We start from the raw sequence: 11,726 nt of genomic DNA on the forward strand, positions 1-11,726 counted from the left end.
AAATTTGCCAATTTTTCTGCAGCCATGGTTTGCTATGTGTTACAAAAACTGTGAAAATAATAAAAATTTCTAATTGACAATACAATCTTTCGCAAATTTTTTTGTCTGATTTTTTTTCCTTTAGAAATTAACAAATGAAAAATATACATTTACTAACGTAGAATTTAATTTTTTTAAACATGTTTTTAGCTTTTCTATCTCATGGCATGCTACAAACCGTGATGGCAAAAGAATTAAATATTAAATATTTGATTCTCCCTTAATCGACTTTTCCAAATGATTATTTCTAAATGTCATAAGTTATAGTTTAATCTGTTTCGAAAAATCATTTCGCCTGGTCTCATTTGGGCTTTATATTCACCCAAGCATAATTCAATTAATAAACTCTTCTACAAATATCGTTTTATTTTACAAAAAAATATCCATGTATAATACAAACCACCCCATAAATTATTTAATTTTATTTCGTCCAAAATAAGACAACAATTAACCATGACCTACTCTTTAAGAAAAAAAATTCAACCAAAGATAAAAAATAAAAAATAAAATTACCATTGTATTTGCAGTTGCTCAATTTTACTTTACGTTTATTTTTTAAAATTAATATTTATTCAATGGATTAATAATTGCGTGCATCTTTATTTGAATATTTTATACATCAATATGTTTTTACAGTAGGGTTGGAACTAATATATAATTTAATTTTAAAAGCAAAAATTAATGAACAAAAAAAAATGAAAAAAAAATAATGAAAAACTGTAGGTTAAAGATTATTTGGCAACTGGAAAAATTGGTGATGATAATGATGATGTTGATGATGATGATAATGATTACGATCGAAAAAGCGATATATAATGGTTGCAGAAGCAATCGGCAGGGTCCATTTTTGTAATCGTTGATTGGTGAATAAAAGTGGTTGATTAAACTAGCGTTTGCGCATATAAAAAAATGTTCTGTTCACGTTGTCGAAAAACGAGGTCATAACTATCAGGATTGAAAGGGGTGGATAGGTGGATTCTTTGGATTTCTTGAACGTTCAATATTTGTCCCTACAGATAAATGAGTAACGCGCAGCAAACTGCACATGATTGTACAGCTAGGATCATGAACAACCCCACCAAAACGGGTGCGACAAGTACAGAGAGGGAATATATATATATCTATATTAATATGAAAATGCGCGTTACAGGCTTCTTGTCTGCGTCCTCGCCCACTGGTCGATCAGAACAGCACCAGCCATCACAAGTCTAGTACTGTTTCTTTGCTCATCAAAAAATTAAATTAAATATAAATTTTAAATTGTAATTTATAATTTTAACGAAAATTTTTCCTTTTAAATAATATTTATTTAAATACCTCCAAATAATGGAGGACAAAAAAGTTGAGCAGTATTACAGTCCACCACCGAAATTGGGCAAATGGGAAGGATTCAGAATTTTTCTTTACAATTCTGAAACTGGACAATTTCTTGGACGCACTGGTGCCAGTTGGGGTGAGTTATATAAAACATTAAATAACATTTAATATAAATTTAAAAATAATATTTTTTTCAAAATTTAACAAATGAGAAATTCGAATTTTTTAAATACATAGATTACAAGTGAATTAAGATAATACTGTAGAAATGGGGGAAAAAAAATTAAGTGCTTTTGGGGAGATTAATTTTTATGTTGAGCTTTTTTTTCGAAACAAACTTTTAACAAAGAAGAAAAAAAAAAAACTGCTCTTACGTAATATGGCCTTGATACCAGTGTAATCGATATTCTCCCCGGCAACGGAAACAGTCGTCTATCAGTCTGGAAATTTTTATGGTTTATTTAAAATTTAACTATTTTGAACAATAAATAAATATACTATTAATTTATATTTTTAATTTTATAATTATTATGCATTGATGTTGCAATTTTTAGATGACAAAATGCGCTGTCTAGTAAAAAAATCAATAGTCTTGATGCATTTTGAAATCAATATAATGAACAGCCATCTTATGTGCATGGCGTTTGAGTTTAAACAATTTTTTTTTTAATTATTTTAAATTTATATAGATTAAATATACATAAATTAATATTTTTAATATTGTTAATTTATTGTTTAATAATTTGTTTGATTGGGGTGGAGTTATCTACATCCAAATTTTAATTGAATATTTATGAATTTTCAAATTTATATTTATCGATTTATTTTAAATATATTGGATTTTTTTAAATTAGCTGATGCTTATAGAGCTATGAGTTTATTAATTAAAACAATCGTATTTTTTTTTTTTTTTAAACTATTAATAATATTATTTATAAATTAAATTAGATAAATAATTAAAAAATTATTTGCATCATTACGTAATATTTTTTTCCCGACAGGAAAACATACTGGAAAAAAAAAGATTTCTTCCGTTAAAAAATGAATTTCTCATTGCATAATTTTTTTATTTTTTATAGAAAAAATTATCTATCGTCAATAAGTTATTTATTGAGTCCACATTATACAATGACCTTGGTTAGCAAAAATTATTTTATGGCTTAATATTTGAAATAAAATATTGAACTTTATATTGAAATTAGTATTTAAAAAAAAAAATTAATACAATATTCCTTGAATTTTCAATAAAAAATTATTGATTTAAAAAAAAATCTCATTGATATTATTGAGAATAAAAACTTTTTAGAAAAAATAAATTATATTTCGAAATTTAGGATATTACGTAAATGAGATTATCGAAATATTTCTACGAATAAAATCGAAATATGATTTTTAAAATTATATTTAATTCCAACAGTTTTTTCACTTACATGAGTTGAATAAAATTAAAGACCATATATATGCAATTTGTTTATTTAAAAATTATTATACAACTATGTAGTCAATTTTTTTTTTATAATTAAAATTTTATCGTTTCTCTGTGAGCAATGGAAAATGATTTCAACAAAATCATTAATATACATTATTATTTTGCATTATAATAAACGTGTGGATAAAATGTTTAACATAATTCTACATGACAACAAGAATGATCTTGTATCTTACGACTGTCAATTTAGGCCAATTAGACAATGCATCTTAATACATACAAGCAGCAATACATAATAAAAGTTCATGACTATTTGATTGATTTCATAATAATTTCCACTACAAAATAATTAAAATATAATAATCATGATTTATAAAAATTCTAAATAAAATATAAAACATAAAAATAATATTTTAAAATTCATTTTTAAAATTATCAGTAATTATTTAATTACTAATTTATTATTTCAATTTTTTTTCTCTTCCTTGGTTTAAAAATCAAATAAATATTTAAACAATTTTCCATAATTTAATAATCATAAAAATTTAATAATATGAAAATAAAAAATATCTTAAATTAATTTACCATCAAATATAAAAAATAAAAATAATACAAAATATTTTATTTGATATAAATAAAACATGAAAATTATGAACTTTTACTGGTAGGGTATTTCGATGTCTATTGTCGTCACCCTATATTGAAATTCCGAGAATTTTTCTTTTAATTTTACTCAGTTATCGATCATGTAAGAATACACTAAGGGTGGTTCACCTGCATGTGCAAAAAAAAAAAAAAAACAACGGACATCAATTTTGTATAGACTGTTCGTGTCAGTAATAATTTTTTTCAACATTCAATTTGTATTTAAAATAATTTTATAACACAACTTATATAATTTTATTTTTTGCCAAAATATATATTTTTTATTTTCAAATTAACAGTTTAATGACAAGCTAATTTATAATTGTCAAAAAAAACAAATTAACATATTGAAAAATAATTTTTTTTCGTAAAGAAATGTAGTATGCTAATTTTTATTGAAAAAATAATCAAAAAACTTTTGAATATTTGAAGAAATATGATCATGATATTGTCATATTAAAGATGATATTATTTTTTAAATGTCAAATAAATATTCACGATGATAAATAGACAAGTCAAAGTAAAATATTATATTTGTAAAATACGCATGCGTTTAAAATATATATTATATACACTAGACAGCATTAATAGGGCTTGTTCAATCGGTCGATGAATGCAAAGTATAAATTACTCTTCAAATCCAATTAATGCATCAATAAAAACAACATTTATATTTTTATATTATTAATATTTATTTACCCATTATTATTACATCTTTTAATTAATTGAAAATTTTGATTTAATAACTTTTTAATTCGATCGTGTATATCGATCTATTTTGAATTTAAATTTAACCGAAATTAGTATTTAAAAATTTATTTAAACATCATTTCTCTAGACATCAAATTTAACAAATATTTATTATTTTTATTTCAGCAAAAATTTTGCTATTTTACCTGATCTTTTATGGAGTATTGTCCGGTTTCTTTGGTGCCATGTTGGCATTATTTTATCAAACTCTAGATTATAATGCACCAAAATGGCAAATGGATAAATCATTGATTGGTAGTAACCCTGGACTTGGTTTTCGTCCAATGCCACCAGAGAGTAATGTTGAAAGTACACTCATCTGGTACAAAGCAAGTGACAAAGGAAACTTTGTTCACTGGTCAAGAGCACTTGATAAATTTTTAGAAGGTAAAAATCAACATGAGTATACATTTATTAATTAAATTGAAAATGATCAAAATTTTTAATATTAATTTTAGTATACAAACCACCAAAGCCTGGTACAGCTGCTGCAGCATCAAATGGACAAGATCATCGAGTTCATTGTGACTATGGAAAACCAGCACCACCTGGTAAATCATGTGAAGTTGATCTTCAAAAGTTTAGTCCTTGTAGTTCAGATAAAAATTACATGTATGATCAATATCAGCCATGTATTTTCTTGAAGCTAAATAAGGTAAATATAATAAATTATTTCTTTTTTTTTATTGTAATAGTAATAAATACATATTGTTAAAAATATAAAATTATTTGCAACAGATATTTGGCTGGCAACCAGAATTTTACAATGACACACAAAATTTACCATCAAATATGCCAAGTGATTTACGAGAACGTATTAAAACAGCTAAAATGAGAAATCCAGAGGAATTGAAAACAATTTGGGTATCATGTGAAGGTGAAAATCCAGCTGATGTTGAAAATATTGGAGCAATTCAATACAAGCCACGTTCAGGTTTTCCTGGTTTTTATTTTCCTTATGCAAACAGTCCAGGATATCTTAGTCCACTTGTTGCTGTTTGGTTTGAATCACCAAAACGTATGTATTTAAAATTAAATAAAATTAATAATGATTATAAATTTATAATATTTTATTTTATATTATTTTAGGTAATGTACTCATCAACATTGAGTGCAAAGCATGGGCACGTAATATCATTCACGATCGTGTTGAAAGGCGTGGCTCAGTTCATTTTGAATTAATGGTAGATTAAATGTTATTTTAAATAATAAATTAAAAATTATTTAAATATAGAAAATGAATTGCAATAAATTTAGTAATTTGCATTTTCTAAACCGAATATATTTGCAAAAAAATAAATTAAAAAAGAAAAACAAACATAAAAAATTAATAAATAGTTTGTATATTTAATTTGAATTATTATCCCTTAAATTATTTTATTTGAGCTAAATATATATCATATATTATAAAATTTTCTGACCAATAGAAAAATATGTAATATGAAAAAAATTTTAAATGCAAAAAAATTCTTAAGCTTAGCTGTTAATTTTTCCATCATTCGTACTACTTGAACGTGATTTTTTTTTTAAGAAATTAAAAATATAAATTATTAATTTAATAAAAAAATAAATTCTGAATATAATTTTTTTTTAAAATTATTTTTACAAATATAAATATAAATTTGATTTAATTAAAAATACTAAAAAAATAATAATTTAAATTTAAATTAAAAAAAAGCCAAATTAAATTTTCATTAATTAAAAATAAATTACTTAAATATTCATCAGTTGTATGTGAAAATTATAATATATCAAAAATAAAATTCATGCTGTATGATGAGCAATTATACACAATGATAAATAAAATTTACAACGAATCGAGATACATCAGAACTTAAATCTTGATATATTCATTGTGTAAAATTTCCATTATAAATTATTTAAACAAAAAATTTTTATTCTTTGTATATCAATGTGCAATAAATACAAAATGATAAACGTAAAAGCAGTACGTTTGTTGGAAAATATAAGGACTTTAAATGTTCATAATAAATTGCAAAATAAAATAATAAATTTAGAGCTTTTAATGTATTATTACTATCATCAAAAAATGTCGAAAAAATTGAAGAAAAAAAAGCGCAAAATTAACAACGTAATATGAAGAGAAAAAAAAAATATATTATAATTAAAATGAACGTATGTAATACTAATTAACGATCACAAAAATATATGCAGAAGAAAAAAAAAATTAAATATTTAGATGAACAAAATAATATGAATAATAGATAATATTGAAATTCAAATAAATTATATTAAATTAAGAAAAATAAAATCTCTATGTTTATCGTATTTCATTGATACGTTATAACGATAAAAATAAATATAATTTGTCAAAAAATTAAATAAATTTTAAATTATAATTCATTGGATTTATTGTAAATTGGTAATTAAAAAAAAAAATATTTCACGTTTTACTTGATATATAAGTAAGTGCTTATTATTATTTTTTTTTTAACCGACAAAATTCCTGTGAATTATAATTTAAAAATTTCAAAAAAAAAAAATCACATAATAATTTTTATCATTTGCACTGCTTGATGAGATAAATGATTTTAATTGTACCACATTAAATAAAAATATAATAATATTAAAATTATATATTATAAAACCAATTGTATGTAGATAAAATTAAGTGAGTAGTTGAATGATCGTTTAAACGATTTATTTCTGAGTGTGTTTCATCACCAATTTCAGAAATTTATTGTAGAAATTATTGTGCATGAACGTGGTTTTTTTTTTTTTCGTGGTTTATTTTGTTATGCAGAAATATTTATGAGCAAACATTTTCATTGTTTATCTGCATAACACAATGATACATATTTAATTATATTTAAAAAAAAAAAAATACTCTATCCTAGTTTGAAATGATCAGATGTTATTCAATCTGATAGTAATTTAATTGACAAATAAAAATAATTGGATGGTTTTTTAAATTTATAATTTAATCTGAATTGATCATATAAAATTTATGACCAATTTTAAATTTAATATTTGATTTAAAAATATAATAAAATTAAATTTCATTTTATATTAATCTGATTATTTTTACGTGAAATATTATAAATTTTCTTTATAATTTAATGGTGCACATGTAATTAAAAATTAAATTTATTTACATATTCATAAAAACTTATTAAAAATTTATAAAATAAGTGCTTTATTGAACACACAATTATTCATGTTGATGTTCAACTGTTTCTTGACAAGTAAAACAAAAAAAATTCAAAAAATTATTATAAAATTTTCGTTTTTTAGTAAAAAAAAAAAAATGAATAAATAAATACAAATTCTATCGTAATGATGATGGATGTCATATGTTATTAGTTGATAAAAAAAAATTTAAAAAAATTCGAAAATGATAATAAATGATATACTGCACAGTTATCAATAACAATTATTGGTAATTTATTTTAATAAGTGAACATTAATGTTGGCTCATAATTAAAAGTTTGAAAAATATAAAAATCATAATTATATGTATGTGAGAATAAAAAAGATATGCAAAAGCAAATGATTCGAATGATATTTAAATGTAATATAAGTTGTTCAAGGTATATGATGTTTAATTTCTGAAAAAAAAATTCAATAAAAAACCTTAACATTAAAAATTAAGTTGAATTTATTTGTCGAAAAATATAAATTTATATTTATTCTAATTTAAGTATGTTAGCAGCGAGAAGATATTCAATTTAAATTTCGATCAAATAAAAATTAAGTTGTGCTAGAAAAATAAATTTTTCCTCGATGGAAATTTAATCCCAGATTATTGCTTTTCCGGAAAACTGTTCAAGAGTTATTTGTAGTAAAAAAATGAAAAGTAAATTAAAAGTTTTCTTTAAATATCTTTGGGCTTCTTTGAAAATAAAATAATCATCAATGTTTTAATTTGATATTGCTGTAATTATTAATATTTATTGATCCATAATTATTATAATTATCATTAATATTAATCAGTTAACTCGTTACAATTGGTATCAATATAAGCTTCAACGTTTTTCATATTCTTCAGTATTCATTTCTACACATAGAATGGCTAGTTTTGTTTTACATGAATAACGTATTGATTCATGTAAAAAGCCATTTATTATTGATGATACTAAACCATAATGTTCAGTACTTTCAGAACGCCAAGCATCACAATCCAAGTCTACAACTTGATCTCCATCAAGTGGTGAACCCAGCCATATTTTTTTATGAAACCTAAACAGTTAAGAAATTATAGAAATATATTTTTACTATGGCTTTATTAATTTGCAGTAGAAAAATTGTCTTACCATGAAAAATCAGTCAGTATGTCTTTTCCATTAAAAGTGTAAATACGTGGTTTTGTCGTTGAATATGCTCCATTACGATTAATCATTTCATTCCATGAGTTAAATAATATTTCACCTTTAAGATTTACAATTGGAATATTTCTATCTTCTTGTTTTATTATATCCTCAATATTATGTGTTCGAGAGCTCAATAATGCCTGAAATGATCCATCAAATCCATTTCTTCGTGCTTGTCTATAACATGCATAATCTGCACTTTTAATTCCATGCATGTCACCTGTTGTTGGATCATTTAGTGCAGCTATTCTCAACTATAAAATTATTTATTTTTAATTATTGGGCATTTAAAATTTACACGACTAGTCAAGACTCAAGAATCAAGTTTTTACCATTTTTGGATTCCTTGGATGTACCTAAATTATAAATGTGTATATAATTATGAAGAAAATATTTAAATATAAATTAAATACATACCCCATTATCTTCAATTTTTTTTTTTTTATTTTGTTCAATTAAATTAGACAGTCCGTATGATGGAGTGACTGATGATGATGATGATAGCTCAACAGTAGATTGAGAAGATGTTGGTATTGATAATAATGATCCAAGCTTTAAAAATTTATCATCAAAGCATGAATTTTATATTCCAATTTAATTTTAATAATAATACTTACAGATATGTACTGCCATCCAAAATTTACTTTTACAAGTAAAGCTTCTTCATCGACAATATATGCTAGTGTTCCAACTTGGCTTATAGTTGACATCTAAAACAAAATTAAAAATATTAACAAATTAATATACACTGTTCTAATTATCATTCACAGACAAAATATAATTATTACCTCAGTGAGTGCACTCTTATCTTGAAAAATAATAGCACCTGGAACTATTTGTGTTGTTAATTTTTTCATATTTTTCGTTAAAACTGAGCTAGAACCTAAAATTAAAATTATTAAATTAATTTAATTAATTAAAGTTTATATCCATTAAAAAAATATCCTGACTAACCATCTCCAGAATTATCATGTTCTTGATAATCATATTTTAAATTTGTAACATCATTATGTTTATTGAGTTTATCATTATTAAGAATTGATACACCAGGAAGACTCGATAGAGTTGATTCTTTAATTTTATGACTATCATCTAGTATAGAAATTGGTATACTCGGAAGTTGTACAGACCCAGGTGGACCAGGTGGTCCAGGTGGTCCAGAAGGGCCTGGAAGTCCTTGTTGACCAGGTAATCCAGGAGGACCTGGTTGTCCAATTTGTCCTTTCTGACCTTTTAACTGTATATTGAATTTTAAATAAATTTATATCAATAAATATATTACGTTATATTAAATATATATTATTTACCACTAATTCATCTATTTCAAGTCCACCAATATCACCTGGTTTACCAGGTGGACCCATTGGACCTGGTCGACCTCTTCTACCACGTTTACCTTCATTTCCTTTGTCTCCTTTGAGTGTTGATGCAAGATTACTAAAATCACCAATTGATGATAAACCCGGTGGACCTTTTTCACCACGATCTCCTTTCATACCAGGATTACCTGGATATCCAGGTATACCATCTTTACCAGGTTCACCTTTAGCACCTTGAGAATTTTTAAATTTATCTAGTTCAGGTAGCTTTTGTGTTATACATGAACCTTTTTCGCCTTTTTGTCCTTTTGTACCAGTATCACCTTTGTAACCACGTAAACCAAATTTTCCTGTAACTCCATACTGCAGTGTTCCTGGATCTATTAAATTTTAATTAATTAAATTACATCCTTAATTTTACAATATGAAAATGTATTTTACCAATAAGAATATCAGATGATACTCTATCACCCAATGTACAATGTCCTGGTGGTCCAGTATCTCCTTTTTCTCCTTTTTCAGCAGGTTTACCACGTTCTCCAGGAAGTCCGGTTAATCCTGTCTCACCTTTTAAACCCTGAATACCCATATTTCCTTTGTCTCCTTTTTCACCTTTTTGACCATTATCACCACGTATTCCTCTGGGTCCTGGAAGTCCTGTTTCTCCTTTTTGACCTGGTCGACCAAATGGACTTGTATCCTCTTTTACAACTGGCAATCCATTTTTTGCTGCTATTATATTCTGATTCAATGAATAAAAACAATTAAAAATCAAAAAAAAAAAAAAATATATAATTTAAATATATTAAATTGTATTACCTTATGATAACAATTAGTTATGTTATCTTGAAGGCCTGAATAAAGCCTCAGTGTTTGAAGTAAGCCCTACAAATTATTAAATAAATCTTGATCCAAAGTTTCTAGATATACTAATGAATAAAAATTTAAATATATCATAATCTTACGTCAAATTTTTCACGAACATGTGGACCAGCTTGTCCAATGTATAGAGTACTTGCAGCATCAAAAACAAGCTCTTGAGGACTTCGAGTAACAATTTTCGTTCCAATTTCATGGCAATCAAGATAAAGTGTAATATTTTTGGAAGACACTTTGATCACAATAAGTGACCATTTTGTATATAAACTTGGCACTGTAAATTGAGCTATTTCTTCTGAATGAGAATGATCATCTGAATCAGTATATATTAATGATATGATTTGAGTTGATTTAACAACTTCCTAAAAAATAAAACAAGCAAGTAAATAAATTAAATTATTTTTAACAAAACGCTTTTACAGACATACCAATAAACGAATTCCAAGTTGAATAATTGTATCAAATGGATTAAGTACTGCAAATATATAACTTGTTTCTTCAGTCATTGGTTTAATTGATATGACAATAGTAAATTCACTTGGTAATTTTTCAGGTAAACATAATCGATATGGTTGTTTAACTTCTGATCCAATGCGAAAGCCAAATGCTGGTAATCCATCAGGACCACTATCAATGTATTGATCTTGATTGTCAGTAGTTGGTATCGCGGCATATAACATATCATACATTAAATCTGAAAAAGTATTAATCATAGAAACATAAGATTCAGCTAAAAAATTTTTTCTTATCCTATAAATGTTTCTTTGTTTGTGTATGATGTTTGAAATTTAACAGTATAAACGTTTCTTTGCAATTCAACAAAAAATAAGTTGAATTTATTTATTTTTTGCTCCAGTGTTGTTCAGATGCTGTTCATCAATTAAATGTACCTTTTTTTTTACTGTATAAATCAGCATCCGTTATGGTTCCACTTGAAAACGCCAGTATAATAACCGTCAATCTGTAGACACATTATTGGCGAGACATTAAACTGCTAAAAACAATTTGTTTTTATAA

At 24.6% G+C, this 11,726-nt stretch overlaps 2 protein-coding genes across 2 annotated transcripts; one reads left to right on the forward strand and one right to left on the reverse strand.

Moving 5' to 3' along the window:
• The first annotated feature begins 876 nt into the window (after positions 1-876).
• Positions 877-6,530, forward strand: LOC122858149 (sodium/potassium-transporting ATPase subunit beta-2). Its single transcript, XM_044160864.1, has 5 exons — positions 877-1,492; positions 4,307-4,567; positions 4,639-4,835; positions 4,919-5,198; positions 5,270-6,530. The coding sequence occupies exons 1-5, from the start codon at positions 1,366-1,368 to the stop codon at positions 5,371-5,373; spliced, it is 969 nt and encodes a 322-aa protein (XP_044016799.1). The 5' UTR covers positions 877-1,365; the 3' UTR covers positions 5,374-6,530.
• Positions 6,531-8,065: 1,535 nt separating this feature from the next.
• LOC122858072 (collagen alpha-1(XV) chain) lies at positions 8,066-11,711 on the reverse strand. The gene is made up of 13 exons (XM_044160745.1): positions 11,600-11,711; positions 11,138-11,403; positions 10,796-11,071; positions 10,650-10,715; positions 10,272-10,572; positions 9,819-10,210; positions 9,466-9,748; positions 9,300-9,394; positions 9,129-9,221; positions 8,929-9,063; positions 8,844-8,867; positions 8,455-8,765; positions 8,066-8,380 (listed from the first exon to the last, which is right to left on the reverse strand). The coding sequence occupies exons 2-13, from the start codon at positions 11,396-11,398 to the stop codon at positions 8,167-8,169; spliced, it is 2,451 nt and encodes an 816-aa protein (XP_044016680.1). The 5' UTR covers positions 11,399-11,403; positions 11,600-11,711; the 3' UTR covers positions 8,066-8,166.
• Between the last annotated feature and the right edge of the window lie 15 nt (positions 11,712-11,726).

This window comes from Aphidius gifuensis, linkage group LG5 (genome assembly GCF_014905175.1).
Source record: "Aphidius gifuensis isolate YNYX2018 linkage group LG5, ASM1490517v1, whole genome shotgun sequence".
NCBI lineage: Eukaryota > Metazoa > Arthropoda > Insecta > Hymenoptera > Braconidae > Aphidius > Aphidius gifuensis.

Bases quoted from the DNA above. Each gene is read 5' to 3' on its own strand.
- LOC122858072 (XM_044160745.1), bottom strand. From the start codon at position 11,398: ATGTATGATATGTTATATGCCGCGATACCAACTACTGACAATCAAGAT. The intron at 9,222-9,299 runs GTAATAATTATA...ATTTTGTTTTAG, and splicing joins ATAAGAGTGCACTCACTGAG to ATGTCAACTATAAGCCAAGT. The intron at 8,868-8,928 runs GTATGTATTTAA...TTTATAATTTAG, and splicing joins AAAAAATTGAAGATAATGGG to GTACATCCAAGGAATCCAAA.
- LOC122858149 (XM_044160864.1), top strand. From the start codon at position 1,366: ATGGAGGACAAAAAAGTTGAGCAGTATTACAGTCCACCACCGAAATTG. The intron at 1,493-4,306 runs GTGAGTTATATA...TTTTTATTTCAG, and splicing joins ACGCACTGGTGCCAGTTGGG to CAAAAATTTTGCTATTTTAC. The intron at 4,568-4,638 runs GTAAAAATCAAC...TATTAATTTTAG, and splicing joins ACTTGATAAATTTTTAGAAG to TATACAAACCACCAAAGCCT.